Source organism: Amblyomma maculatum, chromosome 2 (genome assembly GCF_055883805.1).
Source record: "Amblyomma maculatum isolate TAMU_Amacu chromosome 2, ASM5588380v1, whole genome shotgun sequence".
NCBI lineage: Eukaryota > Metazoa > Arthropoda > Arachnida > Ixodida > Ixodidae > Amblyomma > Amblyomma maculatum.
The window spans coordinates 60,982,445-61,003,291 of NC_139345.1; the positions used below are offsets into that span (position 1 = coordinate 60,982,445).

The following is a 20,847-nucleotide window of genomic DNA, read 5'->3' on the forward strand; positions in this document are numbered from 1 at the left end:
ATAATCTAAAGCCTAAAATCTAAAGAAACTAAAGCCTCGCTCAAAGTCAACATGCAGGCTTCTATGGGAGTTGCGCTACCATTTGCTATTTCTACCATGTGCAAGATGCCTTGCATTTCTTATTAAGCGCGATATTTAAGACAGCCCTACACCTGTCAATCAACACGTCTGCAGTAGGCCTTCCAGAGCTGAGTCTTCACAACAGTGTTGGGGAGCTTGTGGAAGCCTGGAAGCCCATCTTCAAGCCCAGTACCAGGGGTGCAACAGCTGCGCCAGTTGCGCCATTTTGATACAGCTGCATACTTCTGCGGCAAGCTGCGCCATAAGCGTAAAATTTATTAAACTTGCGCTACGCTGCGCCAGAATGTCCCGACTAGCTGCAAAAGTTTGCCATACTCAGGGAGAACTTTCTGCGACCATGGTATGGCCAGTCGCGACGTTTCGGGCACTGCAGCACGTGTCACTGGCCTTTTTAATTTTATTTTGAGGTGGCGTCACGCCATTCTAATGCCTACTCAATTTTTTTTTCCACATGCTTCCTCCGCTCCCACTGAACCATTGCGTTATGGGGATGCTTCACCGCACGGGTGACGGTTGATGCGGTGAAGCATCCCCGTAACGCAAAGGGGCCGCTTGTAACGAGGCACCACTGCTAGTACCTGTTGCTACTGCGTTCAACTGCGAAAAGGGTCGTGGTGGTACTTGTGACTTTGGAGCAATACTTCAACACTGTGTTTTAAGCACTGCGTGGCTTTAATGGATATATCTCTACTTTTTTATGCGGCTCTTGGAAATTTTTGGTGCTTTGTTGGGCCATTTATGTACAGTAAGGTTTTTATGCTGTCTCTTCGATAGACTCACGTTTTCGTCGTCAGATAGCGTAGGAGGTGCATCAGTTATGGCTTCTGTGTTTGTGATAATATAACTTGAAGGGGTACATGTGAAATATATTTTGGGATTCAGCAGGTCAGGAAACTCACACCAGCCTTAGGTTTTGAATGCCAAAATTAACATTAATGGATGCTGGAACATAAAAATGCTTTGAAGTCTGCTCCGTGCATGATATATATAACCTAATATCCCGAGTCATTGCCCGCCTCCCCTTAATCAAAATATTGAGTCAAAACCACCGAGCCATCTCCAGCCCCTATAGAAAGTGTAAATCATGGGTCGAAGATGCACTCGCTCATCAGCTTTTTTTGCTTATAACTTGCGTTCTTATCTACTTTTGGCATTTTCTTGTTTAGTGTGATAGTATGCCTTGGAGTACAAAACGCTTATTTACAAAAATGGTGCGCACTGGACTCCTAAAAGATGTGTACTAAGTGCCAGCGATAGATGGCCCTTGCTAGATTTCCTTTGGATTACGTTAATACGGCCCGATATTCACATTTCTTCATTTTTGCCCGAAGTAAGGTTTCTTCCCTGTTTAATGGCTCCAAAATTTTAATTCCTGCTACAAAATGCGACTTTTTCTTTTTTTTTCTGTGAGCTGCTCCAAATATTGATTTTACTGCTTCAAAAGTTACTACAAATCCTATTTCAGCTGTTGCACCCCTGCAATATTGGCGCCTCACCAAAACAGCCACTGGTTGCCATGTCCTGGAGACTAGACATTCACATTCTAGCGAATGACCCTATGTGCAGAGTTTATAATGTCAAGTGTAATGTACACCATTGAAGCAGAAGTTATTTCCACGATACTTTGGGTGTTTACGTGATAGGTCGTGACAGTTTGATGTTGCTATTTCTGCCGGTTATGTATGACGCATCATGCAAAAGTTTCCCTCATCCCTGAAAAAAAACTTACCACCAGTATTTGTACTCAAAACTAACATATCGTCTTTTAAAGTAAAGCTTGAATACACCATTTATGTGGAAAATTGTCCCTTTCTGGTGGAAACTAGGAATGGTGTCTGATAGCATTGATTTGCATGCACTAACTTGTTTTTCTGTAGGGCATTAGTTTGTGTTTTAGCAAACAGTGATATTTTTTAGCTTCACGGGTTGAGTGCAGTTGCTGGATAAAATAAAATAGAAACGTTGATCAATAATAATATGTGTTTAATGTGCACAGTGCACTCTGATCAGGGGATTCATGCATACGAATTAGTGTCGTACTGAAGTTCGTATTAGCCGAGATCGAATCACTAAACATCTGCTGTAATGTGCTTTCTGAAAAGCCAGTCAGCTTTGATACTACTGCAGTTATACTTTACGTCATTATTACATTTACCACTGCATAGTTTATAGTCAGCCGTGTTACTATTGCATTGTACCTGACATCATCATATCTATGTACCACTGCGTATTCATGATCTTGCAACAAGCTTGGAAAGAAATGTGTCTAACATATTTTACATGCCATGTGTAGCAGCATGTCAAAATGCCGGCAGCAGCAAGGGGTTCAATGATGAAGGGATCTTGAAACTCCTGGAGCAACTATCCAGCTCGGCAAACCATTCCCAAGAGCTTTGTCAGCGTGTCCTAGTCATGTTCAACCTTTCTCTGGTAAGAGTTGTTGACACAGAGCTTCCTGCGCTTTGTTTAAGAGAACTTCTTGTTGGGCTAGTTGGTAGCTGAGCATTTTAAATTTAAAGGTGCCAAAACGGCGCATACACATACACACAAGTGCTCTGTCCTGTTTTTCTTTGCTTGTGTGTATGTGTGGTTTTGGCGCCTTTAAATTTAAAATGATTGCCTTGTTTGGTGTAAAGCACTGTTGAGAAGGCTCCACCTTTATTGTATCATAATCTCGGGGGTAACAGTTAAAAATTGCCTTTTTTTTCTCGGCACAGCAAACATTTAATAATTCTATTGCGCATGTTTATATGTCACCATGTTGCCAAGAATATGAATTCGGTTGCATATTGAGTACTAGATCGTTTGCCGTGTGTATTAAAGAAATAGAAAATTTTGATTTTGTACTTGTAGGATTGATGGAAAATACTGCCTGCTGTAATAAGGGACTACCTTTGAGAACAGTTCTTTCATAAAAATATCTGTGTGTCTTTGTAATTATTCCTTGGCACATTTTAATGTCCATTATACTGCGTGTATTTAATGTACAGTTACAAGCAAAATGAGAGGGAACACGGAAGTGCGTGACCTTTGCATTTGCAAAGTGCTGCCACCAAACCAACAGAAGACGAGAATGGGTTGCACCAGGGGCATACTCGGAAAGAGCAGCCGACCTAGCTTTATTTGCATGCGCCTTTACTGCTGACTCTTATCAACTGTCGGCGGCCACACTTTGCAAAGTGTAGAGCCCACGCGCTCCCTCTCGTATCTCTTCTAGCTGTACACTGCACCAACATGCAAAACATGTTTTTTTTTTTATATATATATATAAGATGATGTCTGCGTTGACCTTTACAGCATCTACAGTGTTCATACGAGGAGCTAGCCTTGGAGTCTGACCCCATTTGTTACCTGCAACGACTTCTGGACTGCACTGATGCAGAGCGGAAACTTTCACGCAGCGACTTTGCACTGGCAAAGAAAGTTATTTTGTGCTTCAAGCTTGCGGATGAGGATGTGGCTACATTTCTGTTTCGTCAGGCCATGACTGCAATCAAAGCTATCGCAGGTAAAATTTCCGTTGGCTTCTCCTAGGAAAGTAGAGCTCTGCCAATTCATTCCGCAGGTGTTCACGTGTGCATTCTACATTGAGATGATGGAAAAAAAAAAAAAAAAAAAAGAAAAAAATACTGCTGTGTCCCCCTTTTTTTATTAAAACATATAAAGTAGTGCTATTACTGCTTACCATGCAGGCTGCTGACATTTCAGCTATTGTATTTATTGACTGATGTCAGTTTATTAGGTTGAAATCTATACAGTACTTCAGTGGAACAAGAGACTAGGCAATGTGGTCAAGGTTTGCTATAACAAACCATGCAAAAGGACTGGGATGAGAGAAGGAAGACACACAAAACGCTTTTCCAGAGCTTCATATGCCAGTTTCTTCCTTTGTCCCTCTCTTTTGTGTTGTTTAATCTATGCAGTACCTACCTTAGTTTAGAATAAAAAAAAAAATCACTCACAACTTTGCGGTGAGATAAAAACCATGCAACTTGAGAGCAGTCAGTAATATTTATTTAAATGCATCAAGTGAGTCTGAAGATCAATTTTTGTATGCAGAAGTTTCTTATTGAAGACTACATGGGCATGCTCATGTAGTCTTCATGCCAAGGAGCGCTTCTCAGATAGGGGCCCCCAGACCCAGTGTGGTCGTTCATGTGATTTCTGGAGCTCTTTCTCTTTTCTGATGCAGCCCCTCTTCATGGGTGGATGGCAACAGTAAGCGGAGACGTCTCACAAGAGCAAGGTGTAGGGCTAATTGGTACCGCATGTCAAAAGAACAGCTCTATGAATGCTATAGGATTAAAGTACGAAATGAGGACAGACACAGGCGCAGTGTGTTTCCTTCTTTTAATGCTTTTGTCTTGTTCTTAGCACAATTCATTAGGTAGGTAAAGAGATATATCTATCTAATCAGGTCCTGTATATGTAAATTGAATCATGCCTACTCGGAGATGTATGTGAGCTTTCGAGATCTGCCTGAGGTTGTGGCAGCAAGCTGAGATTCTAGGCTTCTAAGAACAATGGATTGGGTTATTCCGTGTTCATCTAATTGCACTCAGTAATGTAAGCCAATGTGACTATGAATGGGTACAGTATTGAGTGCCTTTTAGTGGCTAGCATAGTGCTCTTAAATTTTTATGTAACTTAGTGAATCAAGTCGTGGTATGATTATGCCAATCATGTGATGCAGGGTAAAACTTCTGGTAAACTTTCTTGTTCAGATACTATCTAAAAGGGACCAACATTTCCGTTGTCTTCAGACGTGCATCTGTGTTCAATATTTGAGTGTACGTGTAATTTTTGTTGTCGCTTGCCACCCTCAGGACGCGGCCGTGAAAATGTGAAAAACACCATTCTTGAGTCCTGGGATCTCTCCGTGGGCTTGTGCAGTGATCCATGCTTGCTAGGAAATCTCTTGCTCAAGGCCCGTGCACCTAACCTTGATGCCATTCGCTGCGGCTTCAGAGGTATGCTGTCAGTTTTTCTTTTTTATGTATGTTATTCAACACAGCTGTGTAGGGTGTGCCACGAAATATGAGTCAAGGATTTGAAAAAGAAAAGCTGCTACACGTTTCAGATAGGAAATGGTGCGTGTAGCGTCACAAGTGCATGCCAAAATGTGTTCCTTAATTCTTATTTGAAGTCCGTTAAATTTCAGATCACTGTAGATGTGCAAGAAGTTTTGGCTACGAGGTGTGGTATGTTGGAGAAAACCTGAATGATGGAGCTTTAGAAAAAAAAAGGAAAAGTAAACACAAAGAAAAAAAAAACTGCTTTGTAATCACTTTTTTTTTTTTTTTTTTTGCACTTGGAATAATGCATGCAAATTACCAAAAGGGCGCAAAACTGCAGCCATCCCAGGTTAGTTGTGTGATGACAGCAAAAAATAAGAGAAGTCTTCGACTATGAAAATGCTCCGATTGCATTGCTTTGTAAAGATGAAAATTGCATCCTTGTTGAAACTCTGCAAAACTGAAGTTCTGCTATTTGTAGTTACTTTTTAGCTTGTACAAATTTCTGACACATTTCACTTATTTCCAGCAGTTTGAGTATTGGAATAACTTAGTCGTCAGATTAGTATAAAGCAAAAAAGGCCTCTTCTTGCCGTAGACAACCACTAGCAGTGGCTGGGTGGCTTCAGCATTTAGCTGCTGATCCCAAGGTCTCAGTTTCAATCCTTGGCCATCCTGGTTGCATTTTGCATCCTTAGAAATACAAAGACCCATAGGTCACCCAAATAAATCCAGAACCCTGCACTACGGCATCGAAAGCAGCCCAAGTTGCCTTTGAACCCTGCAGTCCACAATCGGCAATACTGAACTTACTTTAGGACATATTCATCTCGAAGTGATTGCGGCGATTTCGGACCACTTGCCTGAATGCACTTTACTGTAGTTGTTTCTCGTGTGTAGCTTCGGTACTGATGCTTTGCGACTTTAAATAATTGAGTTTTAAAATAGGAATTATTTCATGATGCTCATGTGTTGCAAAATATGTTAATGTTGTAAAAAAGTGCTTAGTTGATAATGATCGTGCAGCACAGTATAGCCGAATCTCATATGTTTTTAAAAAACGCACTAGGGAAATATATTGTCCACAAAACCTCTTACCCCATGAGTGTTTCTCTGCAAGCCCAGAACTGTTTCCCTGTAAAGACTAAAGAGAAATTGCTCACTACTCTAAAACAGTGTTTTCTAGCAGTAAGTCAAGAGAGAGCACTAAAAACAAAATATAGCTTTCGTAACTGAAGTGAGTGTTTCCGCAATCGCTCACAAAAACCGTCGTTTCTCGAACGGAAACTGGAAAAAAGGTGGCCGTAACTAAGAGGCAGAAATGGGTAAAAAGGGGCGCAATCAGACCTTCAGGCACTGTAGTTGTTGCATACTGGTGGCTTCTTGCAAAAACCGCTGCGCGTGGGCAGCGGTGTTGTGAGAGACGTGACTATCAATTGTGTGAAAAAATTTACAGCACTGCGAACGAGAGCCAACCACTAACAATGCCACCTACTGTTTGTTTTGCCCTATGTTTCTCGCACTTCTGAAATGCATGCGACGCACACGTTAGTGGCATGCTGCGTGCTTTCGTGCCCCTGACAACTGCACACTGTTTCGGTGTGGTAAATTATAAAAACTTTGTCATTGTAACAAACCTGGGATCACCAAGCCAAATTTCTGCCTCAAGCTCGACTGCAAGCCGCCCTTAGACTGTTTACACGCAATGGTCCCAGGTTAAGGCACTTGAGGACGCTTCTCGAGCGCCTGTTTTTATGTCATATCCAGTAAACTGCCCAACTCCACGACGTAACACAAGGCGCATGCATCATCTACTATGCGGTTTCGAAATGCTTGTAGCTACAGAAATAGCTTTCCATGGAGCATTAAAAGGTGTCTGGATTAGTTTTAAGACTCACCGATCACATTGGAACAAAAATAAATTTTTTTTTCGGTTGGTCTTTAAGGTTTCTTTTTTGTTCTAGTTGCTGGAGGTCAATTGATGTCTTTGAAACCAAATTCAAGTATTCCGTGTAGTATAATGTGAGTGGATTATTTGTTTATTATCAGTATGTTCAGCGGAGTAGCTAGGTGGGTCAGCCTTTAATATAACATTAAGGACAGGCAGTATATTGATCATACAGTGGTGCTGTTGTCCCGTTCTTTCACTGACCTGCATTCTGGCTCACAGAAAAGCATGTGTTTTCTCCCCATTTTATAACTATAACAATGCTCTTTACTGTTGACTACAGAGCGTCCCTTGTCGAAAGTTCTCTCTAGTGTCTCTGTACACTTAAGCAGGCAGTGTGCACCTCTCTCAGTTTTACCGCCAGCAGCAGCAAAACTATAGCTGTGCACAAGTCCCAGACTTGTTGTGACGCTGCCGTACTCTGTGGTGTGCAGCACTGTCTGTGGAGGTGGAGCTGTGCGTGCGGGCGCACAGCTGCTTCCTGGAAGCTTGCAGCATGGAGGGTATATCACGTGTACTGCATCGTTGCCATCGGCTCACACCATACCTGGTTGCTGGTGACCACTTCGGCCTGTTGGTGTCCCTGCTGACTGGCATGGCCCGCTACAGTGAGATGACCTACGTGTTCGACCTGCTCCAGCAGCACCACCACTTTGAGCTGCTCTTCCAGAAGGGCATGGAAAAGGTAAGCCCAGTCTCTTGGTTTGCATAGTTGGCGTCAAAACGGGAAAAGAGTAACATTGCGGAAACAGTTGTGAAAGGACAGAAAGAAATTGCTTGTTCGATTACAATTTGTACCGGTAAAATGGAACAACAAGGACTTCACCAGAGCTTGGGTTTTGCTTAGTGCGCTGCACTTGTAAGCCACCTGCGATGAGCACCCTTCGGGTACAATACTTAGCCAAATTTGAATGACTGAATCTTACATGCAACTAGTGCTAACATGTAACGTGTGTTCTAGCCTGTTCAAGAAAATGTAGAAAACTGTTCAGTGCATGGATATTCGAGCACTGTGATCACATCTTGGGCCTGGGTAAAGGTTTGATAAATATTTTGCGTGCCCTAGGCAAGCAAAATTGTTTTCGCATTGCCCTAGGCAGGTGTATGTAGGTCTTTGCTGGCACATCTTTAGGCCATTGCAGTCAGCTTCTGGAGGCAGCCCAGAACTTCCTTTTTAGATGGCTCCTTCTTTTTGTGGCACTGTTGACGAGATTGTAGAGATACATAGGCTGGAACAGTCTTTGCAGCCAGGCATCCACTTTTCTCACCTTTGAGTGAGTGGGAATTCAATTCATGTCACTTACGTGCTAATGGCACTCAGTATTAGTGTCCATGATTTCCAGATTTGCCATGTTGTATTCTCGCAGAATTTTATTCATTCTCACTTGTTTTTCTTGCCTCAGCCGAGTGTTGGAAAATCTGCATAGCGTATTGAAAAAGGCCAGTAATAACGAGACTAACACTGATCATCAAATACATGTTTCGTTTTCTAATCATTTTTATGCTCCACTCTTGTTTAACCTTATTTACTTTGGTGTCTGCTAACCTTGCCGCTACTTTTGAAACATTTTCCTTAATGGCAGTCAAAGGTACAGATTTGAAGACCTTTTAGAGTTGTTGAGTGTTTGCACTTTTTTTTCTCTGTTGTCAGGTGCCATACCTGCGTGTGGCTTTGCTCGACTACCTCAAGCACAGGGGCTGCGCAGACACAGATTTCTACTCCATGCTTACACTGAATTTCAACATGCATCGCGAGATTGCTGAAAACCTAGAATCTGCAGCCCTCAAGAAGATAAACAGACTTTCTAGTGATGGTAAGGTACCAGTCGTCATTTTTTTTTTTTTTTTAATGTATCAGCTTTTTTTTTTTTCTTTTTCTGACTGGTTGCACACAGTTGGGACATAGCTCATCAGCTGTGGGCATATTTTTGCTGCTGTTGCCTACTACTGCTACTATACTCTACTCTGGTACTGATCTCGAGTCATGCGTTATATGTGTGTTGTATTGGCACAGGGCGCTTTTTTAGCTGATGGATGTTAAGTAGTCTACTTAATGAACTGGGAGTTCTCGTTGAATGGTGCTTACGTACGTGTTGGATGTAATCTGTGTGCATTTACACAAGTGTAAACACATTTCTTGCTGTCCTTGTGTATTCGTGCTGTCCTTGTGCTGTCCTTGCCTTGGCGATTGGCCACTGTTGACAAGAGCACAAATCATGGAACTGCTGCAATATTAGTTTCCCATGTTCTTTCTGCTTTACTAAATATTATCCACATCTTAGCACCATAGTGAAAGTGTTGTTGAAATATTATGCTGAAATTATGCTAAATGAGTTATATTTTGCAATCGTGGCTGGTAAGACTTCCAGTTTATAGATAGCGTTCCCAGTGGGTTTACACCATTATGTACAGCGAAACCTTGGCCTAGTGTAGTGTAGTTACTGATGCACTTCAGGAGCATAGGTAGTAAGCCAAACCAGTTTAAACAAACAGGCTGGTGTCAACAGATATGTGGCATACATTTAAGGCACTCTGAAGTGCTCTCTGTTGGCCCTATTCTGTGATCACTTGCCATGCTTCTGCCACGATTTCTGTCCCATAGGGATGGCTTTTATCGCATCATTGAAAATAAAATTCCACCATTGCGCGAAAGAAGAGAGGAATGTACTTTTGAAAAGCTCAGAGAGGCAGAGTGGCAGTGAAAGCCTCTGGAAAAGGGATGGCAGCTTTGTTGAAGTGGGCATATTCGATTATCCAGTTCTGGTTTACTTGCTGACAAGCTCCCCAGTTTCTGCTCTGACAGGAAATAGTGTCATGGTCACATCACCTGAACACCAGAGACTGCTGCTTGCAGACTGCTACTGTCGTCTGCTATAGCAGATGATGCAAACCATCAGTCACCACGACGCAGTTCTTTCACAGTGACGCCACAAGCACGTTTATCTACAGTATTCGCGTGATAGCAGGATGGACAGCAGAGGCGCGAATCAACCAATTCTTTTCATGAATGAAGCACAACATGCGGGAATGCCAAGCATTTGACAGAACTCAGCTTGGCGAGGTTTGTTTGCCATTGCTGCTTGCAAATTTCTCCCCAAGGCCAAAGTACCCTAATTCAGTGTGCTTGAAAGCAGATGAAAGCGTTTGCAAAAAACATTTGCAAACTCCTGTTCTAAAGCTGCTCCAGCACACATTGGTTTGCTTGCAACTCAGGCCTGTATGCTAAAGATAAAAACAGCGGAACAGCTTGGTGAAGTTCTGGACAGCTCAAGCAAACAGTCCACTTTCAAGGTTTTGAATGCATCGATGTGTAGTGAACATAAAGACGAGAAAGCGAAGGTGCAAGATTCAAACTTCTTACAGCTGCTTAGAAACCAGCTACGAAGCTCTAGTCATGATTTAATGTCCAATATCATGTGCAGGAACCAAAAAGTATTCGGAACACGCACGGAGTCTAACTCAATATGGCCATTGGCGCGGCACTACATTCCCGGCAGTTGTAGTGGTGGGCGGAGCTTCTTATCTGCACGAGAAAAATGAAATGCCAGATTCATGTCAGCAAGTAGTCCGGAATAGCCCAGGACTGAGAATCGAATGTGCCCAGTGCATTTCAGGGCACCCAGAGTCCAGAGACCGTTTACAGTATAGCATTGTATGCGACGTTTAGCACAAGCAAGTGGTTGATTATTCTTACCTGTCCTTACCATTGTTGCAATTGGCATTAGGACCCATGACATGGAGCATGCAGGAACAGCAGACTTTGGATACAGTGATGCAGGACCTGGCTGATGCAGCTGAAAGCTATGTGAAGGTGCGTTTTCTTCACTGCATTATAATTTGTGCTTAGTCTTGCAAATGTCAGTACTGCATCTGCTCAGTTTGATGCTGCTGCACAACCTCATGAACTGGTCATCCTACTTGCAGGCAGAGTGCCTCTTGAGGGCCCAAGCATGTGCTCGACAAGCACAGCTGGTTGCCCTCCAGTTGCGTTACTTCAAGTCACGACTTCAGCTTCTCAACTTGACGCCTACTTCTGCCCTCACCATAGTGGCACAGCATCCGAATTTTTTTGAGGTGGGGGTGATTTTGCAGTTTTTTTTTTGTTTTTTTTTTTTTTTTGAAACAGTTGATCATTGGGTCAACTGTTTGTGGGTCTAGTTGTTGCATTCTTACACCCAAAGAAAACATTAAATTCAGGCACTGCAGATTGGGAAGAAACTTGGGAAAGAAACTAGAAAATGCGCATGGTTCAGAGAGAATTTCTCGGCCTCTGATGCTCACATATCTTTGTTTGGCGCCCCGCCGGGGTGGTGCAGTGGTAAGACGCCCGACTACTGTGCCGGAGTTCCCGGGTTCGAACCCGACCGCGGCGGCTGCGTTTCGATGGAGGCGAAACGAAGAGGCGTCGTGTGCTGTGCGATGTCAGCGCACGTTAAAGATCCCCAGGTGGTCGAAATTACTCCGTAGCCCTCCACTACGGCTCCCCTTTCTCTCTTTCCACTTTCAATCCCACCTTCCTCCCTTCCCTTACGGCGCGGTTCGGGTGTCCACAGAGCAAGTGTGACAGTTACTGCGCCTTTCCCTTCCTGTGAACCAATTTAATTTAATATCTTTGTTTGGCCTTGGCAGCAACAAGTTCGCACATCAGTATAGGAAGAATCGTGTACCTGGCACCTGCCGAAGGCAGTTTACCCTATTTGCTCAACTATAAATGTGGTTCTTTCTCAAATTATCTGCTCCGAAAAGCATATTGTGTCAAATTTTGAAAGAAATTGCAAATATGGCACAGTTGTTTCTTTCTGTAGTTCTTTAAGGTATTAACAGCAAGCTCACTCACCAAAATGGTGAGCTGCACTAAAAAGCCAACTTCTTGACCTTGGGGCCACCAAGTGAAAGCACGTGTTGACAAGAATTGCTATAAACATGGAAAGAAAGCTGCACAGGCAAATAAGGGGAGTAGGCTGTTAAAACCAGCAATGAGTGGGGAATGGGAAAAAGAGAAAGAAAGGGCGAATGAGCACAGCAGGAAACAAGTAGGTGTTGCACAAAACATGAAGCAGCAAGACAAAAAGCGGTGACACGGTGGCAGCTGTTGTGCGAAATACCACATGCCTTAACGTGTGGGAAGCTTTGTGCAAAGTATTGCAGATTCTTTGTTCCCAGCAAAGCTTATAATTTTCCGCCACAGAAAATAGGAGGCTTTATCATAGACAGCACCATATCCAGTTGTGCTGTCAGGATTTTCTGACCCGAAATATATTGCTGAATTATTTTACTGAGTACTATGTTGGGGGGGAAAATAGTTGTTGTGACAGAGAGAGATGCCAAGTGATCTGAAAATTTCAAGTTACCCTTCAAACAAAGGGTGCCAGGAAAGAGAAACCATAAACGGAATTCAAAATGTGGCATTGTAGTGCAAATATGTACAGCTTAGCTGGCAATACTTGCTGCTGCCTCATTTTTATTTCTGAATGTTTAAAGATCAGGACTGCCAGCATTTTTATTCTTTCATGCTAGTACCAAGGTAAAAGACAAAAATAATGAGTTATTTTAGTATGAAGTGCAAATTATCCATTATCCTTTGCATGCAGTGGTGTTGTATTTCGTGCAGGCTGTCATGATAGCAGAAGCATATGGGCTTCAAGGATGGCACAGTGCTGCTATTTTCCAGAGGGTACTACTCGGCCAAGACTGGGGATACCTGAGAGACCTGAACTCAGTCTGCGAGTTGACTCCTCAGCACGCTCAAGAGCTGGTGATAAAGTACGCTCACTCGTACATGCATGGGAAGCTCGAAAATATAAAGGGATAACGAAAAGAGCTTTGCTCATAACTGCTGCTTTTGAGATCTAAGTAGAAAGTGCTAGCCATAGAAGTTTGCCACGAGTTTGTCACACTTGGTTATGTTTTTTTAATGAAAATCACTAGCCAGAATTACGAAAAATAAGCCTTAATGCATACAGGTACGTTTTCACAGGAAGAATGCTTAGAGCAGGTATGGGCCCTTAAAACCCCCACAGCTTAGTGAAGTGGCGGACTGGCAGACCGGACAAGCTGATTGAGAGACAACTGCTGTACGCTTTGTTGTGAAGTGTTGCATCTGAGGATTGTTCTTAACGAAAAGGGTGCTTGTTTTCCAGGTATGAGGCAGAACCCACAAGAAATGAGAAGAGCCGGGAAGCCCTTGAGCATGTTCTCGAAAGGCTCCCTTGCTTGGAGTCACGGCTGGAGTTAGCAAAAAGGCTTGGATTTTCACGGCTAGCTTCAAAGATTTTAAAAGACCACCCCTATCTACAAGATCGCCTTGAACAAGATATTCGATAGTTGTTAATACTTCTTGCAGAGATCAAAATACTATATTATGTGTAAAAAGGAGAGCTTTACAAAGGAAATGTTTTTACCGCAATAAAGTTGTTTTTGTTCAAATATGAACATATCATTTTAACATTTTAACATATCACCTGGCGGTGGTACAGTTGAGCATATACTTATGGAGTTGGAAGGCGATTTCGAAATATAGATGGTCAGATAGTGGTATGTATATTAAATAATTACTTATACCAAATTCTCAGAATATCCCTTAGAAAACCCTTGCAAAGTATAGGAGCAGTGTTCACCTATATTGAACTGCAGTTTAGTGGACCATTCGATATATCAACTGCAGGCCGCGCCCCTACGAGGGGTATTTCTCCAAATGACACATGATCATTTTCGCGCCTGGGGCCGGGTCTGCTGCACAACTTTGGCTGCTTGTTGCCGCCATTAATGGTGTAAAACCACCGGAGATTAAAATCAAGTTGAAATGAAAATGGTTGAAACTTATCAATATATCAAACTATTCAGCAATTCCCTCAAGTTCAATATATCTGGAATTGTAGTTCCACCCTACGATTCAGATCCTATGCTCCTTTCAAACAAGTACTTCAACACTTACATGGCTAATAAAACGAGCAGTAGCCACCTTAACGTTAGGGCAAAGGGCGCACACACACGCATGCGCACACACACACACAAAGCAATAGTTGGTACAATTTTAGGGAGATCCTTCAATGAAGGTGTGTAGGGAAATCACTGGAATTTGCTAAATGAGTACGATAATCGGCACAAACGTGGCCAAATTTTTATAGAAAGTAAGGCGTTCCTGAAATATAAATTCACCACCACATTCAACAGCAACATAAAAAAAAGGTGGCAAGATGCAAATGAGGCAAAAAAGTGCTTATTTAATAATATCAGTATGTCCATCCATCATGGAGGAAAAGCTTTAAGGATACCGCTAATGAGTGTAGTGCAATGCTTGAATTTACCCATTAATAAATTATTGATACCAATGTATTGTTAAAATAAAGGAGGAGATGAAAGTAACCTCTTTTAGAAAAGCCCTTTTATTGCAGTAGAAGTATAAACACAATGGATAAATAACTAGACGGGTGGCCAACGCTACATGAAGTCATCATATTCATTGCCATAATCTTGCAAGGTATCTAGAGCATCATCCTTTCCAACATGCAGAGTAGCTCCCTTCTTGGCTCCTCCTTTCTTTTTGTGCTTCAGCTGAAAAATGCAGATGCAAACATAAGGAAAACGCAGGCAAAACAGAGTGCAGTGGATACAAGAACTAACGTTGGGTGCAAAAGAATGGGCACCCTTTTAGTACACTCTAGCTACCCAAAATCTTTCAAGGACTATATTCACAGCTCCATACATGCACGTCCAAAAATGAGAAGTTTAAAACAGTGCAAAAGCACGGCTTACCTTTTGCTGTTTGACTTTTTCGTTGGCAACTGCATTGAGTGAACTGGACAGCCTTTTTACATCTTCAGGTTCCACTGCACACAGAATGAAGTAAATACTGTAGTTTTTTTTGCAAGAAATCAACATAAAGCTTTCACACAAAACCTTCTGCTGTTTGACTTCCTCATTGACAACCGCATTGAGAGAACTTAACAGCATTTTTACATCTTGCATGTTTCACTACGCACGAATTAACTAAATTCTATAGCCAGTTTTGTGAGATTCAACACGAAACTTTCAAGCCCAACTAATAAAGCATTTATTGCGGAAGCTTTGCATATGGAGGTAAGACAGATTAGTGCTAATGTGGCTGTGCCTATTACATGACAGTGGTCTGCTCTGAAGTATCAGCCACCCAGGGTTTTTGACGTGCACAGAAATGACTTGAAAATACACTCCAAGAGATTTTACAGGGATGCACTCAATGAGCTTCCTCAGTATGCAAGGGATCTCACCCCCCCCCCCCCCCCCAATACTTACGATTCTGCTCTACAAAGAATGTCGTAGCAGGTCAATAAATAATTACAAATCAGGGGGTAAAAACAGTGGTAACTGGAAGCAATATCCTCACTACACATATGACCAGTTGTTATGTCTGTGTGCAGGAAGCAAGAAATTAGCCAGGGTATAAGACTTGCAAAAAAAGCTTGTTTGTCAAGGTTCTGCTCGGTGGTTTAGCATTTAGAGACTGGCACAGAGTTCTGTAGATTAAACTATGTGCTCCTCGGTAAAAAAAAGCCCCTTCTCTTCATAAACTTCTTTACTTGTAATGTTCAAACACTTACATTAACGATGTACAACTGGAGGTACATATGTTGCCTGTTCGAATCTGTCAAACTAGCCTCTAACTTGACTAGTAGATGGATGCTAATAAATGGGAACTGAAATTGTATGCCACCCTGAACCCTGCACCAAAAATGGCTGTTTCACACTTTTGATACAAGATACTCCGCGTCTGCCAACCTGGCGATATAAAAAAAACCGTGAAAATTTCATTTGCGCCGACGGGAGGCCTAAAAGTTGCCACATTCGAAGTTCCAGGGAGGGGCTGCATGCCGCCCCCAAAGAATATCTGTAGCTGCGCCGTCAGTGTATGCCACTGCCAGTCAACATCACCACAGCATATCGTACTTTTTTTTTTTTTTTACGTGGTCAGTTACAGCTACTTTGGCTTTGGCTCGAATTGGCCTTGATCGGCTGCTTAGTCGATGCTAGTGCAGTTACTGATGCTGGTGGTTACAATACTGCTGCAGATTTGCCAGTTTTGAAAAACTATCCTTGCGTGGGCACCTCAGAGGTCACTTGGGATATTTAGGACAGTAGCCATATAACCGGAAACATGCAAACGTGAACTGGCAGATATACAACTCGTAGAGTGGCAACAGTAGTCCTCACTGTTGAGGCTGAGGTCCCTAAGAAGATCATCCAGGAAGTTCATATAGTGCGGCGATTTTTCACACGATGTAAGCTTGGCCGCCAGCGCCTTTCGGAAGTTGTCGAAGTCATCCCTCGTTACTGGCTGAAGAGTGTCGATGCCATCAGAATCAGTCAGTCCTGAAAGAACCAAACAAATGTTGACACAGACTAAAATATGATGCTGTTGAAATGCAGTAGAATACCAGTAACTAAAAGAGGACGAATGCTCATTTACAGCTCTCAGCTAATAAAGCGTCACTACTTCAGTATTCCTGTGTCAAAGCAAGCATATAAGACAATTTAAAAACAATAAATTATTAGGCATACCAAAGTACAATGTCGAAATGCAGGCCATGACTGATCTACAACTGGATCTCATTTAAGATGGGCAAATCCAATAATGCACAAGGACACAGGAGGGGAAAAAATGCACTGCAATTCATATATTGGCCAAGTCGGGACAAAATCATACTCTTTTTGGCTTGCTGTATTTGCTGACATTAGACACATTTAGTTTAGCGCTACTGCTCACCTCCACCGTCTACCGGTACCATGCGAGCGTCAGTATGCATGCGCAGATCACCCTGATGACGACGATGGCACCGCGTTGACGTCAAACAAAATAACAAAAAACCCAATACAGGTTACTTTTACATATTACTCTGGTTGTCAACTGCGGAGTGGACACATGTGGGACAGGACACAGGTGGGACATATAATCCATAGAACTGACAGCTGAAGGTGTACTACTAAACCAAGGGGAGTAAAATACAACTTGAGTCAGCCATAAGTTTCAGGTTGAAGAGGTTAGGAAATGTGCTGAAACAACATAACTACAGATTGTGCAACTGAGAAGGTCATCTAGTGAAAGAACCCCTTGTCCTAGAGTGTTCTCGGCATGACTATCACGATGAATACACGTTACCATGAAAATAGCCACTGTTATATCGCCTTCAGTCTTCAGCATGTTTTCTTGACACCACTGCACACTAATATCTTAACAATTTTTCTCCAACCGCTCTAAAATGGAAGCTAACAATAGTACAAAAGGAAAAAAATTACCAGGGGTAACACTAGCCCATCCTTTGAACAGCCACCTTCAAAATTACCTACATCGAAAAAGTGCCCTGGCAGGCACAGTGAAACAATAAAACTGAGACAGGATATTGACATGACATTGCTACAAGTTAAGAACCAACCAAAGGCCTCCTTTGCTAATTGCAGATCAGCCTCTTCTTGCATGCGTTGACGCCTCAGCTTTTCGGCCTGCTCTTCCTCTGGAGTAAGTGCAGCCCGCTCCTCTTCTTCACGTGCTCGCTTCTCCTCGGCTTCCCGCCGCCGCCTCTCTTCCTTCTCTTGGATTATCTGGCTCAGTGGCTTCTTCTTCTTAGGTGCGACAGCTGGCACAGCTGCATTACAAGTGACAAACAGTGGTCAAACTCCTCGACTCCTGGCTTTTAACGCTTTGGCTGGCATGTTTGTGGGCAACGTGCACAAGCGAACACAAGGCAGGATGATATTAATGCATTGCATTACTGCACCTACGGCATTAGATTTCTTTTTAACTACCATACGACATTACTTCTAGCGTAGCGAATTGGGCATGTCAGTGCAAACGTAATAAAAATGACAGCACTGCAATAACTAGACGACATGGACAAAAATGAGACGGAGCTGCTGTTCTTGAAAGATCACAGGTCTCAGCTATGTCTGCCGATCAGTTTGTGCACTGCTGTCATAGAGCGATTCCATAATTTTCGTGCCTCCAACATTTTGCCTAAGAGGGGTGTCTAAGAAGTTAATGCCCCTTAAAATTTATGAAATTCAGAGATATTATGTGCCACATACATGGCTGGTCTAAATTGATTTTTAATGTGACCTCTGTTAACATGCACGGCTTTGCACCATAAAGTGTACAACAGTATGCATGCCTTGTTTGTAAAGCTTTTAATAAAGGTGACATTCCACACACAAAAAAAAAGTGGTTTCGAAACGAATGGTCAAGGGGGTTGTGTCATGACGTCATTAGTAGGGACGTGATAGAAAAGAGAAAATTGGCAATCAAATCGTGACAAGATGCACCAACTGGTCCCGAGTGGCCGCCGTACTCTGACAGTGAATCTGTGTCCTGGATGTTTTTCCCTTCTTGTGTAGCCCTGTCCTTAGAGCGTGAATGACACTCTCATCATCCTCAAATTGAATCCATAAAGTGCAAGGGCAAAAACGAAAATCAGATGGCGACAAGTCAAGACTGTAAGGAAGATAAGGCAGTATCATGCAGGAAAATTTGGCACCACTTCTGTGGTTTTCAGGCTGGTGTGCATGCTGGTGTTGGGGCCGTGATGGAAAAAAGTACAAAGTAGGCAAGCACACCTTTGTTCGTCCGAAGCGCAGAGCCACATTGTGTGGGCTGTCATTAAGTTGAAAATTAACATATGTCCAGCCAATATGTGGCTACAACATTTATGAATTTTTTAAATTTGGGTGAACAGTATAAGAAAAAAAAAGGGGGGGGGGGGGGGGGGGGGGTTACTTTTCGGGCACCCCTTGTATGAAGCATTCCCTCCAGTTTACCCAACTTGGCTACTTGCTGCAAGTGCCTCAGACTATGTCCATTCACATCAATTCCAGTCTGAAATTCCAGTCATTGTATCATGTATAGTACAGTTCATTATGTAAAGATCACATTTAATGTTGGTTTTCTAGTAGTAGTGGTGGTTTATTATTATTAAATAATCAAAAAGAAGGAAAAGAGTGTTGCCGGCCACTGCAACTGCTATCCTGAAACACTAATATGTGCTCTGGTTCATATTTGCCGCACACAAGCAACAATTTGAACCACCTTCCTGTTTGAGTCACTGCTATCACTAACAAGATATCCTTCAAAATGCTGTGAAGGATTTATCCTGGTAACTCACTCAACATTGTTCTTAGACCCTGAGATATTTGAATAAATAAGTGAATAAACAAACGAATTTAAAGCACCAGGGCCAGCCTTGCTATGGAAATTTTGAACAAGGGAGCTGCAGCATTCCCAAAACGAAGTTAATATTAGATTCCTACTTCTCAAAGCTATGCGACATGCTAAGAGCTTTGGGTTTACTGCAGTTTGAGAGTGCATTTTGAGAGATTTCAAGCCTACAAAATACAGCTTCGAAGCCCCCCACCCAACCTCTCACCCAGCAGCAGACCACTACGGCTGCCTAACCATCATGGTAGATTTTAATCAGTGCTTGCACACTCTTGTTGGAAACTATATGGAAAGAAAACTGAAACACCGCATGTACAAGAAAGAGCCCCCCTTCTAGGTCTTGTCAAAAACTGATCAATTGGAGGAATTGTTCCAGTATTAAATGAAAGGAAGACAGTCGCGTGCGTCAAGCCGTCAGTTCCCTAGTAGTAGTAGTAGCTTTAACATGCATGAGCGACCTCTCACCATAACGCTATATTCAAAGTAAAAACATGCGCAATTTAAGTTGGTGCCAGAAAGTCATGGCGTCCCTAAGGCGTACTTTCACAAACTGTGTGAAGGGCGAGACGTGCTAGCAAGTGCTCAATTCAGTCACTTTGATGAAATTAAGTCATTAAAAGATAACTAACCTTCAGCAGGAGGTGTTGCCTCTTTCTCCTCGTCCTCATCGTCCCAGTTATCCTGCAATAGTTGAAGCACCGTTAGGAATATTTATATATCAGCCCATAGGGCGGCGCACCTTGAGCAAATACTTTTACCGATTCTTAGTCGCTTTCTTATGCACTGCGAACTTGATCCATAATCGTTGGCAGTGTAGTTACGAAGATCACGTCACATTTCGCGCAATAAAGCACTACACACACTAAATTCCGCTACATCAGTTACGTACTATGCTAAGGCGTACTACCTAAGAAAGGACCATTAGGTTCAAGTATTCAAGCGCTTCTGAACCGTCCATGTTTTGTTACAGAGGGGAACAGCGGCAGAGTCACCGGCAAAGTGCAGCCGCACTGCGCAGTCGTTACCATGTGCCCGCTCGGCTAAAGCATGGCACCGTGTTGACGTCGTACACCGTGTGCGGCACGACAGCCGCACGACAGTCAAATACCACTGTTTCAACAATACCTGTGAACCTCGCATGAAGTGTACGAAATCAAGCAAATACTCTTGATTCAAAAGCCGTTTAATAATAAGAATCGTAATGCCGAGATATAGTGGATACGTGCCTTCACATCTTCCTCGTCTTCGCCCTCCCATCTGTCACTGACAGGCGGCTTTTTAGCGAAGGAAGGTGGCTCGTAGTCATCCTTCTCTGAAATAGTCACACAATGAGTGATGTCAGCACCGAGACAAAGGCGAAGTTTCAGCGCCTGACCAAAATCACAAGCATGTAATGCGCGCAATGTGCCGCATATGCTCACCCCAGTCGTCCGCCATTTTGACACCTGAAGTGGGTCACGTGGGCTGCGCCCTGACGCGACGAGTGAGCGATTTTGGCATTTCCATCTCGCATTTCACTACTGTTTTAAACCAGTTGAATGGAAATGGAACAAAGCAGCGCTTAGCGGAATTAGCACTATCGATATATTTCAGGGATAGGATACCTGAAGAAAGTGCCGCAG

General features: G+C 42.8%; 2 protein-coding genes across 3 annotated transcripts in view; one reads left to right on the forward strand and one right to left on the reverse strand.

Annotated features, from left to right (window-relative positions):
- LOC146198781 (spatacsin) overlaps positions 1-13,470 on the forward strand; it is a 70,628-nt gene extending 57,158 nt beyond the window's left edge. The window contains exons 30-38 of one of the 2 annotated variants that reach the window (XM_084594273.1): positions 2,375-2,511; positions 3,379-3,589; positions 4,908-5,051; positions 7,479-7,729; positions 8,696-8,858; positions 10,770-10,855; positions 10,969-11,118; positions 12,656-12,807; positions 13,185-13,470. In XM_084594273.1, the coding sequence (XP_084450399.1) occupies positions 2,375-2,511; positions 3,379-3,589; positions 4,908-5,051; positions 7,479-7,729; positions 8,696-8,858; positions 10,770-10,855; positions 10,969-11,118; positions 12,656-12,807; positions 13,185-13,368 (1,478 nt within the window). In that variant the 3' untranslated portion in view covers positions 13,369-13,470. The remainder of the gene's footprint in view (positions 1-2,374; positions 2,512-3,378; positions 3,590-4,907; positions 5,052-7,478; positions 7,730-8,695; positions 8,859-10,769; positions 10,856-10,968; positions 11,119-12,655; positions 12,808-13,184) is intronic. The other variant, XM_084594275.1, reaches the window with a different exon arrangement.
- Positions 13,471-14,411: 941 nt separating this feature from the next.
- eIF3j (eukaryotic translation initiation factor 3 subunit j) lies at positions 14,412-20,829 on the reverse strand. The gene is made up of 7 exons (XM_084594276.1): positions 20,647-20,829; positions 20,452-20,537; positions 19,855-19,906; positions 17,454-17,663; positions 16,234-16,392; positions 14,800-14,873; positions 14,412-14,598 (listed from the first exon to the last, which is right to left on the reverse strand). The coding sequence occupies exons 1-7, from the start codon at positions 20,660-20,662 to the stop codon at positions 14,485-14,487; spliced, it is 711 nt and encodes a 236-aa protein (XP_084450402.1). The 5' UTR covers positions 20,663-20,829; the 3' UTR covers positions 14,412-14,484.
- Positions 20,830-20,847: the final 18 nt, after the last annotated feature.

Bases quoted from the DNA above. Each gene is read 5' to 3' on its own strand.
- eIF3j (XM_084594276.1), bottom strand. The intron at 16,393-17,453 runs GTTGGTTCTTAA...TGGTTCTTTCAG, and splicing joins ATTAGCAAAGGAGGCCTTTG to GACTGACTGATTCTGATGGC. The intron at 14,599-14,799 runs GTAAGCCGTGCT...TGCATTTTTCAG, and splicing joins AAAAAGTCAAACAGCAAAAG to CTGAAGCACAAAAAGAAAGG.